The 18,222-nt window shown below is 40.8% G+C and overlaps 3 protein-coding genes across 4 annotated transcripts in view; 1 reads left to right on the plus strand and 2 right to left on the minus strand.

Annotated features, from left to right (window-relative positions):
- LOC102213242 (general transcription factor IIF subunit 2-like) overlaps positions 1–4,111 on the plus strand; it is a 68,935-nt gene extending 64,824 nt beyond the window's left edge. The window contains exons 7-8 of the mRNA XM_013914567.1: positions 1,662–1,830; positions 3,750–4,111. Coding sequence (XP_013770021.1) covers positions 1,662–1,830; positions 3,750–3,878 — 298 coding nt within the window. The 3' untranslated portion in view covers positions 3,879–4,111. The remainder of the gene's footprint in view (positions 1–1,661; positions 1,831–3,749) is intronic.
- A 1,735-nt stretch (positions 4,112–5,846) lies between these two features.
- On the minus strand, positions 5,847–9,910 carry tpt1 (tumor protein, translationally-controlled 1). Its single transcript, XM_005747828.2, has 6 exons — positions 9,794–9,910; positions 9,100–9,173; positions 7,635–7,819; positions 7,440–7,545; positions 6,539–6,655; positions 5,847–6,329 (listed from the first exon to the last, which is right to left on the minus strand). Exons 1-6 carry the CDS (start codon positions 9,819–9,821, stop codon positions 6,327–6,329), a joined length of 513 nt encoding a protein of 170 aa, XP_005747885.1. The 5' UTR covers positions 9,822–9,910; the 3' UTR covers positions 5,847–6,326.
- Positions 9,911–11,089: 1,179 nt separating this feature from the next.
- The window catches only part of ranbp2 (RAN binding protein 2), a 25,382-nt gene continuing 18,249 nt past the window's right edge, over positions 11,090–18,222 (minus strand). For both annotated transcript variants that reach the window (XM_005747827.1, XM_005747826.1), the window contains 9 exons: positions 16,664–16,840; positions 15,738–15,824; positions 15,370–15,545; positions 14,944–15,184; positions 13,903–13,989; positions 13,639–13,793; positions 13,281–13,554; positions 12,430–12,785; positions 11,090–12,184 (listed from right to left, as the gene is read on the minus strand). In XM_005747827.1, coding sequence (XP_005747884.1) covers positions 11,879–12,184; positions 12,430–12,785; positions 13,281–13,554; positions 13,639–13,793; positions 13,903–13,989; positions 14,944–15,184; positions 15,370–15,545; positions 15,738–15,824; positions 16,664–16,840 — 1,859 coding nt within the window. In that variant the 3' untranslated portion in view covers positions 11,090–11,878. The remainder of the gene's footprint in view (positions 12,185–12,429; positions 12,786–13,280; positions 13,555–13,638; positions 13,794–13,902; positions 13,990–14,943; positions 15,185–15,369; positions 15,546–15,737; positions 15,825–16,663; positions 16,841–18,222) is intronic.

Raw genomic sequence — 18,222 nt, forward strand, 5'->3', positions numbered from 1 at the left:
GTGTATACGTGAGTTTTAATTTGTATTACTGTTTGCTGCTCACAGTAGCAGGGCAAGGAAAAAATACCACTGTTGATGTAGAAGTCTTAAAAACTCATGGATCTAATAGGATACACTTGGCATTGTAGGGTAAAAAAAAAAAAAGCTGTTGTGCTGACGTAATGTTGCCACCTGCAAGGTCGTCTTTCATAAAGTAACTTAAAAGTCTCTCTCAACCAGAATGAATCACATCAAACTTCAGACAGCACAGTTTGAAATGTATTAATGACCCAGCCTTCATCACTTCATCAATCTCTTCATCACACAAGCAGATAATAATTTTCTTTGTGTTTTCTTTAATGCATTTTGATCTTCTAATGGTTCGGTTGCTGAACTTGATTCTCCATCAGCACCTTTACTTTTCAGTATTAAGTTCTTTCCCAGCTAAAGACGAGATATAAGATGAGTTCAGGATTAAAAATAGATTAGAAATGGAAAGAACTTTTTTTTTGTTTTGTTTTTTAATTCCTCAGCTTTGTTGCATTTGTTCAGTTCCATCTTAAAATATAAATATTTCATGGAAATTTTTAACTAAATTACTAAAGAAAACAGCTAAAAATGCAGTTGTGGCTCTTTCACGTGTTAGGTGACTGTCTTAACCGCTACAATGTGCTAAAAAAGCTTAAATAGTTCAGTTAAAATTTTTATAATAAACAAGACTTCTCGTTTCCCACCTGCAGTACCTTTACGGTCCACCAGGAGGTTGCAGCCCACACTTTACGAAACAAAACACACATATATATGTAGTTTTTGTAATATAACCTCCTGAAGGGAAAGATTATTGGAATGAAAGGTATTTTACCTTCTGTGGGTCACAATTTTATTAATATTTTAAACTAACAGGTTTATATATTGACTTGGCGTCTTTGGTCTACAGCAGTTTCATAGACTGTACATAAAAGATGGACATCCATTGGCTTGTGATGTCCATTTGAGTGTTTTGATCATAACCATCTAACCTTGATGGGTGAAACTTGGATCACAGCATTTCAACAAAGCATACTCCGCTTTATTGGTTAAATGAGAAGATTTTACTGGAAGAAAATCATTCTGTATTAAGGAAAATTTAATGAGCAACAAAGACTTAATAAAAACCTGTTTAAGGTTTTAAGATTATTTCTTCAGGTCAAGTGACCAGTCAGGTCATTTCCTCATACTTATTTTTGCAGCTAAAAAAGTCGCCCCCTGCTGGCCGTTTGAAAGAATGCAAGTTCAAGCTCCACTTTTGCATTTTTCAGATACAGCCGCTAGACCCATCTGTGATCTGTATTTTCTGTGGTCTTCCAGGTTAATTGCCTCTGGCTCATTTTCCCCTTTGGTGGGGTTAATTTGTGGGGATATGACCTCAGAACCTGTTCCAAGATAACAACAAAGCGCTTCCAGGTTTAGGTCCTAGACTTTGGCGTTCAGTAATGCATTTTGGTTCAGTTTGAATTCTATGTGAAAACTGAACAAGCCAAGGGGGGAATGCAACAAGTGTGCCATCAGTTGCTGATTCAAATCAGGAGAAAACAGTCAGTGCACAATTTTTGGTGTTTAAATCCAACTGAAATGAGTTTAGTTGTCTTTAGTCTGGCTATATTATATAGCATTTTAACTGTCATTAATGTTACTGTCATCAGTTTTAATACTGAGTTTGGGTCTAAGATGGAGTATGAGAAGAAAAAGAAGACTGAAGGGAAGATGGTGAGAGCTGAACGTCAGCTCGTGTTGGACATGCTCTTCTCGGCCTTCGAGAAGCACCAGTATTACAACATTAAGGCGCTGGTGGACATCACCAAACAACCTGTGGTGAGCAGCGTGCACGTACACAAACCCATGTGAAACAGGCAACATGTACACACACTCAAACATGCACACATGCAACAGCATCACTGTAAAAAGCATAAAAAAAACCCAATACACCTGCCCACTATCCACCTTGCTTTGTTAAATTTGAACAAATCGCCCACGGTGTGACGTTCATGCCTGTTCACACTATCTGTTGTGGCTGAAATTTGGGCCAACGTGTGCACACGCACACATGGCATGAATCGATACAGTGCAGTGGATTCGTTCCAGCTCGCAGTGAACAGAAATGTGTAGGTGCTGATGAGACCTTTAGGTCCTCCTCTCCCTCTGATTGCATCTGATTGCATAACCAGTGGCTGAGTAGGAGTCAAACGCCCCAATACACTCCACACCATCATTTCTCTCCTAAAGCACTTGGCTAGCACTCAAATTAACTGAACTAAAGTAACCGAAATGCCCATTATGAAAAGTCTTGAAGCACATTACGGTTATTCATCAGTTGGCGGCCGCGTCTTTACAAGCTCAACAGAGACACCTGCTGGTCATTGCAGAGGATTGTCTGATCTACCAAAGAGTAGCCCCTGCTTGCGAGTTCATGCCTGCTGATTAAACCAAAAGTCAATGTTAGCGCATGATTTAAAGTAAGAAGAAACAGCTTTTTGGCCACTTGTTTCAAATAATGAGTCCGTGCATGTACTTGTTTGATATGATCCTTAAATAAGTTTGTTACAATTGCAACAGTATGCTACAGGTGCTTTTGAAAAAAGAAATAAGGAAAAGCATATCAGGTCCACTCTAACCCTCTGACAGCTAAACCAGGGTTGTTGTTGTGCCTAAAGGGGAATATTTGCTCACTGCACTTGTCTTTGTAGCTGGTGGATGATTATTAGGGTTATCCAGTTGCCTAGGCAACCTACTACCGTATTTGCCACCCTGTCACATGTCAATCAGTGGCAGTTTTCCTGAAGACACTTCAGTCGCTTACCTCGAAGTTCAGAAAAGTTTAACTCGGGACCCACAAACTGCCGCTATTTCTGTTCTGTTGTCAGTTGAAGTTGCTGATGCCATCGACTTTTTGTGGTTTCTAGTTTCTGCTGTTTGCTTCCTGCGTGAACGCCCCTGAACCAAGAAATGGATTATACCTAACCTTAGACTAACTACTTCTACCAGTGGAGCTCTTTTTAGTACTCTGGGAATATACTTGATCCATAACTGAGGGGAAAAAAAGGACACCAGAAGCCAGAAATCTCATATTCTTATAGCATAGAGTGATTGTGGAAACAGATCAGTGATTTATTAGACCCCACAATATTTCCCCTGTGGATCTCAGGGGAAATTTTCTAAACAGTGGTCACCACCATAGCGGCTCGAGTCCATCATGAGGAGATCAAGAGACACGCTCCCTCTCATATGCGCTGGGTTTCCTCACAGTACAACAGCTCACCTGTGAGGGGCCATAGACACGTGTCTAAATCGCCTGAGCTGGCTTCTTTGGGTGCGAAGGAGTTGTGGCTCTTCTCTGAGCCATTTGTGAGCTCCACACCCCTGTATGTGGGACGGCCCTCCTGTGGAACCACAACATGCAGGAAGCGGCACGTGGATTTGGAGTATTGTGGATCAGGCAGCAGACAAAGGCAGGGGAGTCAATCACCAGCTCCCAGTAGTATCATATACTAATAACTGGTACTTAAAGATAAATATGAGGCCAGTACCGGTTTAGCAACTGGTTTAGAACAAGCACAGGAGAAAGTGGGTGTGAACTGAAAAATGAAGGCATACTTTTGTCTTTGTGTGGGTTAAAGTAACAAGGTGCAAATGTTTGCTCTTTGTGCTCAGTTAGTTACAAATTGTCCACAAAATCATGCAACACATCTGTTTAAATGCACCATGTTTCAAGCTGCGTCTTGTGTCTGGCACAGACCTACCTGAAAGAAATCATGAGGGAAATCGGCACATACAACAGCAAAGGCGTTCACAAAAGCACCTGGGAACTGAAGCCGGAGTACCGACACTACCAATCTGACGAGGAGGAGATGCAGACCACCTAGGCCGAGCCAGAGTCCTCTGAAGTATCTTCTGGGCCTCAAATTTGCAACAAATTTGTTTTGTTTTTTCCAGTAATTTTGTTTTATGTTGACAGAATTATGGGGAGAAAAAGCTTTGGGTGCACTCAAACATAACTAATATGGCACGATGGTGTAAAATCATTATTTTTGTGGTAGGATAAATTTTTGTGTGTATTCCAAGAAAGAAATAAACGTCCTCTGCTGAGGAAAACAAAGATTAAGGGGCAAACTGGCTCGAAACTTCTAGTAATGCTGCCTCTTTCTAGGAGTGTTACTATGGCAACTATGAACAGCCTTAAACTATGGTTACAATGAATCACACCAGCTGCTGCTGCTGGTCTGACTGCACCCCAGCTATTAAATGTGTGTCAGCGGGTCTCATTCCCATTAGTTTCGAGTGAGATCAGTAGTGAGCACAACTTTCTTTTTTCCTTTTTTTTAAAGCCATGCAATTTGGTTTTTGTAATTAACAAAAGTATTAACTCTTCTGTAACCAGCTTATTTTTTTCAAAATGTGATCTCATCTTCACACAAGTCACAAGTATAGACAAACACACTGTCTATAATAGAATTGTCTTTTACTTTTACCTCTTTTATTTTCCCCCACCAGCACAGTGCAAAGCAGTTCTGCTTTGGTTGCTTTTGAGAAGTAGCCCACATTTCAAAAGGTTTGAGACCCTTTGAAAATGCCACATAACAGCAGTTGGGGTAACATCCATGGGGAAGAAGGAAAAAAAAACACGTGTTTGCGAATCCTTTGTGGATTTCTTCTGATAACCTCTCTCTTAGCTCTCAGCCTGGCAGTTTTGTGGTACCATGACAGTGCCAACTCTACATTAAGAGCTGCTAGTGTGTTGGTGTAGAAGAGTAGAGAAGAGCTAAGTTACAGTCCTGAGCCCAGACACCCGTCAGAGAGAACAGACTTCCCCTGCTTATACCCTCAGTCTCCTTTAATTCACTGCCCACAGCTTGTGGGTGAGGATAGGAATGAAGATGTACAAGTCAATTAACAGCTCTGCTTTCACACTTACTGCATCATCAAAAACAAAAACATGGGTGCAGTTTGTTTTAGAAATGAAGCCTATGTATTAGTCTTAAATATGCATTCTGTATGAAGGCCACTAGATGGTGATAGCTGTGATTGCAGACATTACAAATCCTATAGAAGTCTACAGGAAAACAACCTTTTCTTGTCAAACCTTGCAACAAGTGTCTGTTTATTTTAAGGTTATCTAGTTGAGACTAAAGACCACCTTAGATAAACTAACAAATACATTTGATGTCTGTGCTGTCCTAACGACCAGTTGGCTACACACGTTTCTTTGTACTGCAGTCCTTGAGCAGTGGATTAAACTGCAGATCACTAGGCTGCTCTGAATCACTACTGTAAAACTATGGACGATCAAAATGAATTAAGTCATTAATAAAATTGGAAATTATGTATTGAAATTAGAAATTTTATTACTAACATTTAATGTCACTAATTTTGGCACTTGATGCCCTCCATATCACCTTCACACATTTAACACCAATCTCATCAGCAACTTCATTCAGTAAATTGCATTCATCATACACCTGACCTTGGGTCAACAGCCGCAAGCACTTTAGTTCACTCCTGAACAACCTCTGTACTACCAGCTCTAGTCACCCTAATTTCTGTTTATTCATTACTTTGTATGGCAACATTTTTCCTTGAATTTCGCTTTTATACATGAAACTTACACATTACATTGCCAGCAGCTACTGGCCGTGACTGTTCTGCACTTCACAAATATCTGAGAATCAAAAAGGTGAAAGAGAAAACCCAAGGACAACTGCACATGAGATCAGTTTGTCAACGCTACAAAAGCATCTTTTCAAGCAATTCAAAAAGGATATTCTGAAATCCAACCTACAAACTGCCTGTTTGCAGCACCAGAAGTGAAGGTTGACACAGAAATGAAATGGAAAGTTGTGGTACTCGTTTTTATTCATTTTCAAATTAAACCATAAGTCTTTTTTTGTAGATGGAATCTTATTTAATGCAACCACAAACCCAAACTCAAAGGGGTCTGGTGATGCCAACCTGTATGGATTGTTGCTAAAACAGTATGCAGACAGAAGGAAAACAAACGTCTTCTTTCAGCCAGTCAGAGCTTTGCTCGCTGTCCAAGCCTTTTTGTTTCAATCACAAAAACTGGGCCAATCCTGGGACAAAAATCAAACACTGCAAAAGCCAAAAAAGAAAAGGTTAAAAACTGTATTTGGTGACTAATCATGTTTGATTCACCCCCCAGGTTTGGGAGCGGTTCTGTGGGCCGTAATGTGAATATTTAAGAAATTGGACAATGTTTCTGTTCAGGCATGATGCAAGGTAGTGCTCCTCCAGTCTGCTTTGTAGGCCATTTTGGAAGCAGCAGTCAGGTGAACAGCAGATGTAATTCCAGGTAGTTACTGTTTGAAAGAGAGAGGAACAGTGTGTGGTTATTAAATTTAACTATCTACACCCAAGTGGACAGCAGGCATGATTTTACAAACACGGAACATTCATTTAGAAATCCAGACTGAATTAGTGCGTGTACTGTGACATACGGATGTTCTCCAGCAGAAACACTTTGTAGTTTGAGAAATGTATCAAGTCTTTCCCACTTCATAGCACTTACGCATTTTTCGATCTCCAGGCCATCTTTGAAGAAAAGCATGAATGGTGTGATGCCATCCTCACGGTAGTCCAGCAGACCAACCATGCCCTCTGGGTTCATGGACTCTCCTGTGAAAAACTGCAAGCAAACAGCAACCATTAGACCTTCCTCTCAGTCGTACAGAAAATCTTTAATTAAAAAAGAAGTTTGGATTACAAAGATTTGCAACTCTTAAACCCATAATTTATTCACAGCAGAACACAAAATGCCACATTTTTTAAAACTAATAAAATCTAATTTCAAATTTGGCAGCTTTGCTTGAATTTGATGGCAGGGGAAAGTCTCCCCGTCACCCCCGTTTCATTAACAAGCTTCGGGATGCTGGCTGTCAGCCACAGAACATGCCAAAGAACTGACATGTTTATTTCAAACAAGCAAGCTGGTTAAACTTGTCTTTTTGACACTACTTAACAGCAGCACCCAGTCTAGATGTCAAGTATTCAAACTACGTTATCACACAGTCTATAAAGCTACAAACTGACAAATGATAGAGGCAAATCCACCTCCAGGATGGATTAGCAATCCATTAGCAATTGATGATGACTCCCAAAAGAAAAACCTGTCAGCTGAGATTCTCCATACACTGAATTCTCCTGGTGCCAACATGGTTATTGCCAGTTTTCAGAGCTTCAGCTGCATGATTTAACTCAAGTGTTGTATAGACACACACTCAAAGTGACATGCAGGCCTTCCTACAAGACTTGAAAATGTCACTCAAACTCCACCCATTGTCTACACTCCTCACCCTTCCCGTTGGCTTTTAAGGGTTTCCAAAAATATTGTAGTTACTGTATTCGCAAGGCAAGACTTTATATTTAGTGTGAACACGGTTTAAAATGCCATTTCATCTCTGTATAGCTACCTGGTAGTTCTTGATGTTCCCCAAGATTTTCTTGACTTCTGGTTGGATGTCAGCCATAAAGCTCTCCACTCTATCTGGTTTGGTCTCTTGCAGCTTGGCTTTAACACTAGACATGCAAACAGACACGTTCATTTAACAGAGCCGAAGATCATTCAAAACCAGAACTCCTTCTCACTGGCACATCAAGCTACTCACGCCTTCACATAATCCTTAATGTAAGTCATGTACTGCTTCTTGTCAAAGCCCGTCTCCTGCAGTTTGTGGTTCAGGACGATGTCGACACCGGAGATTGTGGAAGACTCGTTGCCCTCGGTTGCTTCCTCGGCAGAAGCGTTGGCTGCAATTAGAGAATCATCAAACCCTTCTGTCCTGGTGACGGTCTGTAGTTGAGGAGAGGAAGAAAAAAAGAAAAAACAATTATTACTGGTGCATCATAGCAAGGGCAATAGTAAATGATTGGGAAATACCAATAGATCAGTTGGCCTCCAATTCAGTATTTTTGAGCCATTTAAAAATGTATAACTAACAAGAACAGCCGGCTGACTTAAATGTTGTAGCCCGCAACAGTTTCCCAACCTCTTCGAATCACGTCTTTTTGTTTAAACCTAAAAATGTTACTTTTTTTTTATTAACTTAAAAACAAAGCTTTAAGTATTTGCCTGGTAACTACTTCACCAAGTTTCTTTGACTAATTTTAAAGTATGCATAAAGACAAACACCAAGCTAACATGATACTTCAAACTGCTCTAGCATTAAATTTTTTTTGTCTGATTCTGAGGCAGGTTAAGGACCTTGTAGTTACGCTATTGGAGACCTGCAACTATGAGTCATCTTCAGTCATAGTCAATATGACGTCATGGAAGTACAGCCAGAAATCACATGACTCACTCCAAAAAACATCTACCAATCTACTTTAAACATAGGTAGTGGCCCATCCCGAATAATAATACCAAAGCTGTAAGAGAAATTACAAAACTGGGGAATAACTTTAAAAAGAGCGTACGCTTTATTTGTTAATTACCATATGATCGTGTCCCGGTGTTTTAGATGCAAGCTCAGCCAAGATAGAAACAAATAAAATGCTAGTACCTTTATTTTTTCCCCCACCCCCCTTTGTGGTCAGCTTTCCCCACCCCCATTTTCTCTCTTTGGGTGTGTGTGTTGGTATTTGTCCCTCAAATTCCAATTGCTTTGTACATATATCCATTCCAATAGTTTCAGCAGTCTCCTTCCAGTAATTAGCTGTTTCTATGTTACATTAATACGATGATTATTATTCCTTAGATTGAGATAATGATGGCTACTCTCTCCATAATGAACTCAAAAACTGGTTAAAAAGTAGCCAGAAGCCACTCACAGAAGGAATGGACAATACTGAAAAGGCCAACACAGCAGTCTTGGGCTGTATTGATCTAATGTGTTGTTACATTTCTAGTGAGGTCTGCGTCAGATAACGGTGTAATTTCCCACCAAAGCATAAATCCCTAATAAGGGAGCAGCTTAAAGCAGCTACTTATTCTCTGAGGTTTTATTAAAACAACTTAGTTTTGGGTGTATCCCAACTACACTTTAAATTTCGCTGCAAAGCAGCAATGAACAAGCTGTTGGAAAAGGGTGAAACTGGCTAAATACTCTGTTGAACATGTGGTTTCGAACTCACCTTTCCTTCAACCTCAAAGAAGATCCCGTTTTCACTTTCTTTGACTTTAAAGGCATCTGAGAACATCTCATCACCTGTAGAAGGAAAAGGGAGGAAGGAACATATTACAACACTCCAAGCTAACATCATCATTTAAAAGAACAGAAACAGCAGCAGCAGAGGCTAAAAAGTTATCCACAATTCAAGGCTGAATCTTGTGCGATTAAAATAAAATGTAAGGCGTAGTGGCGGGGAAACACCAACAATGGCAAGTCTAGAAAAATCTGCCGGACAAAAATAAAACTGCAGCAGAGGGGGGGGATGCTGAAAGGCCACATTCACCACGTTACTTTAACATGACGAACCCCAACAGTAATAGCCCCAACCCCCGGCAACTACCAAGCTACCTCACCGGTGACTGAGCCGGTGCTCTTTTATACTTTTATAAAACTTTAATTGAGCCGAAGTGTGGGCAAAGCTAAAAGCTAACCGGCCACAATCACCGGCTAGCCTAACAGGGTGGCTAACTCCACATACTCTTCTGATTGAGTTAGCATCTGGCTAGCTAGCGCTAACTTCCGAACCATGACAACACGAGTTAGCTCGTTAGTGTGACCAACTCTCACCTATAACATCACAACAAACGTGAAATAACACACGCGACCGTCACGCTACCCGGTCAGCGTGAAAGAAGACATGTAAAAAGGTCACTCACCGCTGATAAGGTCCCTGTAGATGATCATTTTGCTGCTTCGGTGTTAATTCTTCCCAGAGACAGAGAGCAGGCCAACCGCCCAAACAGCACGGGAGAGGAAAAAGACCGATCAGGCCGCGAGGCGCTACATTTACATCCTGCTGACGTCACTGTGGGTCGGCTCCTGCTCCGGGTTCTGCTGCCACTTGTGGGTGCAGTGGTCAGACGTGGTACTACAGCTATTCTGAACTAGGAAATTCTGGATCATCACAGCACAAAAGGAGCAGCTTGTAGAATCTGTTGTATGATCTTCTGAGGCCCTTTCTTTGAGATTGTTCCCCATGTCACAACCTCCATGGTGCACAAATTCTCATTTCAAGAATCATCTTTACACAATCATTGAATAAGATATCAGTCGGCAATCGCCCCCAGGAGCCATTAGTTGCTGGGGAAAGATGTGTGTTCCCTGACCAGTTTACAAGTTGTTCCTGGGGAGAATTAAGGGGTGCTGCAGCAAAAGCCTTTAGATTTCTTTGGTTGTTAGCAGTTCCTGGTGTAGCTTGCATGAAAGACACCAACCTGAGGAATTACAAGGAGGTTTTTGGTGTAGTACCATATTTGTTGCAGCCAGTTTTAACTAGCAATTGGCAGCAAACTACAACCATAGTTTTCAGGGGGGTTGCTTGTCTCTAGGCCTGTGTCACTGGGGCTTTATGTTTTGTGCATGACAGATTACAAAAAGGCCCAAACTTCTTTTTAATGCTGCAATTATCTGAATAGCTTTATGGCTTAACTCAACACTCAACCATTGAGTCTAGAGTGGATCTTTTATATACAGGCTGTAGACAATTCCAGGCCCAGAGTCCTGCAGGTTTTAGATCTCACCTTGGGTCAACACACCTGAATCACATTAGTTCGTTACCAGGCCTCTGGAGAACTTCAGGACATGGTGAGGAGCTAATTTAGCCATTTAAATCAGCTGCGTTGGTTCAAGGACATCTAAAACCTGAAGGGACACAGACCCTCGAGGCCTGGAGTTGCCCACCCCTGCTGTAGACAACTTAATGCAACTACTCGCTTTAAGGTTATCTTACTTTAAGCTCTGAATTAAAAATACCATTGGTAATGGAAAGAAAGAGTGCAAGTTTCCAGTTTCCAAATAGTTTGATGCTCATCCACGTTGTCACATTAAATACCTGAATGCAAAATCTTTTAAGTGGTGAAATAAAGTCGATAGAAGTCTAAAAATACCCAGAGTGAACCTGCAAACTGTATCAGAGCAAAATTAAGTCAACAAGGACAAGCCATAAAACCATCGATTATTCGTAAAGCAACTTTATTGTTTAATAATAAGCGTATTTTGGTACAAGTGGCACCATTTCAGCCTTTATTTCTCTCAAACTATACATGAAATGGATCCCCTTCGTAAAATTCAAACCAGATTATCATTGAGCCACAACAAAGTGAGATTACTTCAGGTTGCATGGGCACATATGAAGTCCAATTACCTGCATTGTGGAATCCATTGAAACAGAAAAAAAAATCCTGTGGGCGCCCAACAGTTAAAAGTACATGGAGGCAGCATTTGGAGGAAAAGGCAGGGGAGCAGTGGCTTAAGACTTGTTCAAAAAGGGGAGAAAAAAAATACCAGAGTGGAGCTCATGGAGGGAACAACTGCATTGAAACAGAGCACATGCAAGACAAAAAGGAGGAACAAACATTTAGAAAAAGAAAGAAAAAAAAATAGTCCATGTACATTTATACACACAAAATACAAATGAGAATTTATTGACAGATGATAAAGACGCAAGTGCAAAAGTTTACAACATTTGTTCCAAAAGCCTCCACTCCTTTACCAACTCGCTTCTGTTTTCGTGAATATGTCAGGACAGTGAAAGAATAGCTAATTCAAGGCTACTGTGGACAAGTTTCTGTGACGAACAACTTAACCAGCAGCCCTGTGATCGGTGCCTCGTGACTAAAGATTCCGTTTTAGCAGGAATGTAAGTACTGCACAGGGTACACACTGCTCTCATCCAGAGTCTCAGCTGATCTTAACTTAATAACCTAAACCAAGCCGTAAAGCTTCATCTTAACATTAAAACGCTACAGCTGTCCGCAGTCTGTGATGATGATCTTCTTTGTTGGAGGGCCTGCCTTTGAGCCCAGCTCTCCCATCTGCTGCACCACATCCATGCCATCCCGAACCCAGCCAAAAGCCACATGTTTGAAGTCCAGGTGTTCGGCTTTCTTCAGGGTTATGAAGAACTGCGAGTTGTTGGTGTCGCGTCCGCGATTTGCCATCGACAGGATGCCCGGGCCTGTGTGCCGGACATCAAAGTTCTCATCCTCAAACTTGTCGCCGTAAATGGACTTGCCTCCTGTGCCGTTATTCTTGGTGATGTCACCACCCTGAAAGACCAATGGAGCACTTGTTAGTGATGTTAGAGATTGTTAGAGTTTTCTTTTAAACAACAGGACTGATTTGTCATGGCATCAATAAAATACTTCATACATCAAACTACAGAGCTGTGCTATGATTACAAACAGCAACCAGGGTGTATTTCTGTCAACCCAGAGTAAATTCCACTTTGTTGTAATCAAACAGGTTTTACATTCATCTGATCTTGAAAGTCCAAACCCTGATCTTTCCTCACCTGACACATGAAATCTGGTATGATCCTGTGGAAGATGGAGTCCCGCAGCCCGAAGCCTTTCTCACCAGTGCAGAGAGCTCTGAAGTTCTCTGCAGTTTTGGGTACAATATGGGAGAACAGCTCTATAGTGATTGTGCCCAGAGGTTGGCCATCAGCTGCCAGCTTGAGGAACACCTGTGGGTTAGTGTCTCTGGAGTGCTCCTGAATTCTGGACATCTGTGGCGAGCACAGAGACGAAGCATCACCATCAATTTGGCCCATCCGGTTCTGACACTCGCAGAAGGTCTTTTTGAAGGATTCGGCTATTTCAGGGGTTTTGAACTTGGCTGCCAGCTGCTCAATCACACCTTCGCCATCTGGATAAACAAAAAGGGGGCGAGGAGAAAGAGAGCAGGTGAAAAATAATCCCCATGGTGCCTTAAGAAATAAACACATGCAAGTGGTTTAAAAATCCAAGATGAATGATTATTCATCTTGGATTTTTCTATCGTAATTGGAAGGTTGCCGGTTCGAGCCCCGGCTTGGACAGTCTCGGTCGTTGTGTCCTTGGGCAAGACACTTCACCCGTTGCCTACTGGTGGTGGTCAGAGGGCCCGGTGGCGCCAGTGTCCGGCAGCCTCGCCTCTGTCAGTGCGCCTCAGGGCGGCTGTGGCTACAATGTAGCTTGCCATGACCAGTGTGTGAATGTGTGTGTGAATGGGTGAATGACTGGATATGTAAAGCGCTTTGGGGTCCTTAGGGACTAGTAAAGCGCTATATAAATACAGGCCATTTACCATTATTAGTGAGTATTTACAGACAAATCACACAACGCAGCACAATACAACATCACATCGATGCTGTATGTATACCTGAGTAATCAGTGGCAGTCCAGATCAGTGCGTTCGCTGAGGCGTTCATGGGTTTGAGCTCCATCGCCTCTGAGATGTTGTGGTTGGCGCAAACCCGCAGCACCTGTTCTCTTCTCATCAGGATTCGGTAGAAATGTTTGGTTGGGTGGAAGAGGATCTTGATGTCACCGATGCCGCGCTCCTTCCACTGGCCGATATCCCGGTCCCATCGATACAGTTTGGCGCGCTCCTTGAACAGGATCTCCTCGTCCTCCTCTCCAGACTTTGTCTCCACCTGAGTGATAAATACAATTTTATGGAAAATAAATACAAGTTTACTAATTGTACTAAAATGTTAGGGCTTAGCACATTTATGTACCTCGGGCAGAGATACTATGGGCTCAAAGTGAATGTCCACATTATTAGGAGCTTCTTCTTCATCACTTCCCCCCTCATCAGCATTGGTTTTAGGCTGAGAGGTCACTGCAGATCCAAACACTGTTGCTCCAGCATTTGCCCATGAGAAATTAGCATCTACAATTTTTTTTTTTTTTTTAAAGAGGGAAAATTAAAATAATTAGCAGTTAAACAAAACAACAGTCCAGATAAACAACTGAAGAAAATGTTTAATGTTAAAGCCAACCTTTTGATCCGAATGCAAATCCATCTGTATTTTTGGCCAACTCAGCAAAAGAGAAGCCAGATGCATTGAAGCCAAAGGTGGAGAGGTCTGCAGCCAGAACAACAAAGACATTAAATACTTAAAAGCCTTTCCCCCCATATCTGTCAGTTAAAAGGTTAATACAGGGATGACGTATTCTCTAAGTTCATAAAGCATATTAGAATCAAGCTGTGTTCAGAGTGATAAATGAAAATATCTGAAAAGATGGTACCATAATTATAACTTTCACAGGGGAAAAAAAGCCTTTTTAAAACCATATTTTGGCATAACTCATTTGAATAAGTCTTCATAATAAGTCTGTGGAGGTGGTTGATGTTAGTAAAGCTGACATCCATCATGAACAACCCACATCACCCACTGCATGAGCATGTGAGTGGGCTGAGCAGCTCCTTTAGTCAGAGACTGAAACACCCTCGCTGCAGGAAGGAGCGTTTTCCCAGATCATTCATCCCAACAGCAGTTAGACTCTATAACTCCTCAATCACGATGTCATAAGTCACTGGACACTGAATATCCACGGTCACCACTTCATGTATAATGGACCTTCCATGACCTTCCAAGCTATATAGTTTATGTCTTCCGTATTTCCAACTATATCCATAATCACATAGTGTGTATGCTACCATTGTATATAGTGTATGATCTTACTTTTTTTCATTGATTGTACTTAATTGTATTTTTGTATTTCCTTCATATATCTGTACCTGAGCTGAGGTGACGCAAAAATTTCCCCGTTGTGGGATCAATAAAATCTTATCTTAATAACTTCCCAGAAACATTCTGAGTATAAAAGAAACCCTCAGCTGAAATTCTGTCTGTGCAAAAATGTATTCAACATTTATCATCCAAACTAGCTCCTCATTTTAACATTTTATAAAAAAAATTTCATAACATTTCAAATTAAAGTTAAAAGTTGGAGCGAAAACCCATAAAGTATGTGGCTGAAGATGGAGAGTTATGTTTCATTTGAAAATACTTATGCCATTTTTCACACTTTTTTACCTCGACTTGTTGTAGCAGTCAAAGATGCAGGTTTACTCTCAGTGTTGGACTCCAGCTCGACACTCTTCTTAGTTGAGAGGTCAATGGGAGAGCTGCTGCTTGGAGTTGCTGTGGTCTGTTTGTCTGCTGTAGATGTGCTGTCGGCAGCCTCTGCTCTGCTGGATGATGGCCCTGATGCTGGCATTTCAGGGGTCACAGCAGGACTGCTGGAGGCTTCGTTAGATTTGTCTAACTGAGCAACCTGATACACATTTCCAAATTAATAACATGTTCCAAATTAATACCCATCTTAAGATGCCTCTGAGTATTACTGACAGAGTAAAATAATTAATTTAAAAAGTTAACATTTGTTTGTTTTTTAAAAAACAAAAGTTGAGTTTTCTGCTTGTATAATCAGAATTATCTATGTAAATTCGGAGCCATTACCAGGACTTCATGTACTTTGCGGACTTCTGTCTCAAAGTCCTCAGGCTTATCCTGGTCCGGGTCGCTGTCTGTGGTGCTCAGGCCACAGAAGAAGGTGGGTGGAAGCTGGAGGCTTTTGGCTTTTTTCTCCTCCTCTGGTGTTGGCTTCTTTTCCCACACCACCTGACAGTCTGACTCTGAATGCAGCAAACAGCAAGTTTAGGCTCAAAATCAACATAACATTTATTAAGGTACACAAATTTTGGGCTGTATGGCTATAACAGATCGACATAAAACCCTTTAACATAGTAGCAGAATTAAACCAAACCAATTGTCTTTTGAAAAATGAGTTGGTTATAATAACATGTAACAGGGTTTAGACTACATACCTTCACCACAAGCTGCAGCATTCTTCTCAGGAGGATCAGGGTAGAGCTTTCCATTCAAGGCCTTCACTGCTGATTCGTAGTCTTCATCTGAAGTTTAAAACAAATGTTTCCTTTAATTATGTTTGCAAAGAAAATTATAGTGTTTGTTCAGACTTCAACCCATAATGAATTAAAGATTAAAGGCAATTTTGTATTCTCAGATTTAAAACCAAAGAGGCATTACTGAACTTTGATGTCAAAGGAGAACCCCCCCAAACAAACACAAACAAACAAGAAGTCCAATAAGTCCTTTGTTACCTTTCTGAATGGGACAGTTACTAGTTTGTCTTATAAAAGCAGAAATTACAGTTTCAAATAATGAAATTTAAATAAAAATTCACTCCGAATAACATGTTTTAATTAAGGCTAAGGTTCCACTTTGATATTTATGTCAGGACAGATGTATATCCTTATAGAGAAATACCGTGCACTACTGCTACCTACTGGCTCTAATAACTCATTACATCATATGTGGGAGCAGTTCAAATATTCAAAATAAATTACCAATTATTAAAAAGAGTCATGTACATCTCTTATACCACCCTTATTTCTCAAAACTGTCAAATAAGGTGACATTTACCAGTGCCAGCAGCCCTTTGGCGTCACATTCATTTTTGCACTGGATACATTTTTTGGGGTTCAAAAGAAAGGAATAAAAACTGAAAAGCTAACAAAAAATGTCTATATAGCATCTATGTGCTATATTGTTATTTTAAACACTGGTATCCATTTCTGTCCAAAACTTTAGCATTCTCACTTTCTTACATTGTCTCCTTGGAATGTTAACGATTCACAAATAAGCAGATTTATTTCAGCGAGTCATATGTCATATGTACAACCACTGATGTTCACTTTAACAAACCCTCGTTCCATATCTTGGGTCTCACCGTCAGTTTCGTCATCACTGATGTAGCCTGGTTCATTCTTGTAGCAGAAGAAGGTGATGGGCAGCTGGAGCTTCCTAGCTAAAGCTGCCTGCTCAGCTGTGGGTTCCCTGACGTACACAATCTCCACCTCCGAATCCTCATCAGACCTAGCACTGCTTCCCTCTGCCTGAGGGGATCCTATGATAGATGGATATGATAGGAGTAAACAAGTCAGGCTGGGAAAGAACTGTTGGAAGACAGGCCAAAATGTAAAAATTAAAAGCCTTTGCAACCACAGGTGTTAATTACACACACACACACACACACACACACACACACACACAAAATCATGCACAGCAAAACAGAACATCATGCATTTGATTTACAACAGTGAGAGACATGTTTTATAAGCAGAGGATTTCTGCATGGTCTCGTTTACACCACTTACTCTTGGACACATAGTATCGTAACATTAAACAGCATAAATACCTGAGCTTTAACTCTAATTAGTCTTTGCTGATTAGAGTTTCACTGCGAGAAATCAAACCAGATGAGGAATTACATTCCATGCTGTTGCTACAGACCCAGCACTAAAAATGGCACATGTGACGTTTGCACAGTACATTCCTCTCTAAAGCAACGCCCTTTGCTCTCAGCTCACCTTTCAGAAGACCTTTCTGCTGCTAGTCTAACTACCCCACACTACAATTGTGGCATCGCTGTACTCTTTAATTTGTCCTGGTATATACAGGACATGAAATGAAGCGCAGTCTAAGACCTTCAATCCAGACTGAAGACTCATATGAAACAATAATATAAATATAAGTGAACATTTGTTTTTTGCCAAGTCAAATCAAAGAACCTACATGTTTCACTTTTGTACAGATTGTCTATAAGAGATGGATGTAGCCACCATGAAGTCACTGACCAGTTTGTAAAGCTTCGAGTTGAGGTCCACAATTCTCTCCAAGTTGAGAAGTGTGGACCTAGCCATGATGCCACCCATTTGTTAAAGCCTCGAGCTGAGGACTTTCATCATCTAGGTGTTTTAAAGCTGAATGTGACAAAACAAGGATTTGATCTGGCTGCAAACCTGAATGCTCACTGGTCAACAATTTGTGGTTGACAGCTCTTTAATTGTGGTTAACCCTGCCCCAAAATGGACTTAATGTTATAATTAGTATAATCTGATACTAGCAACTGAGCCCATAAAGGCATCAGGAAAGTGATTTTCTATTCAACCCCAAATCATTTTGAAACTACCGGGCGCCCCCTGGTGGCCACTAAATAGAAATCTGTAATGTTCTGTGTTGAAGTTGCTTTTAAGAAACCGTCCATCTTTTATACCGACTCACACAATTTGTACAAGTGCCTATACTTCTCTGACACTTGGTCACCAAAAGCTGCTGGTCTGTTCCTGTTTTGACACCCGGTAACATAGACCAATTTCCAGATTGAATATATAATAATAATAATAATAATAATAATAATAATAATAATAAATTTTATTTATGAGCGCCTTTCAAGTCACCCAAGGACACTTTACAATAGGATAAAACACTTACTCAATACGGGAGGTA

Source organism: Pundamilia nyererei, unplaced genomic scaffold (assembly GCF_000239375.1).
Source record: "Pundamilia nyererei isolate P.nyererei 1_Seehausen unplaced genomic scaffold, PunNye1.0 scaffold00206, whole genome shotgun sequence".
NCBI lineage: Eukaryota > Metazoa > Chordata > Actinopteri > Cichliformes > Cichlidae > Pundamilia > Pundamilia nyererei.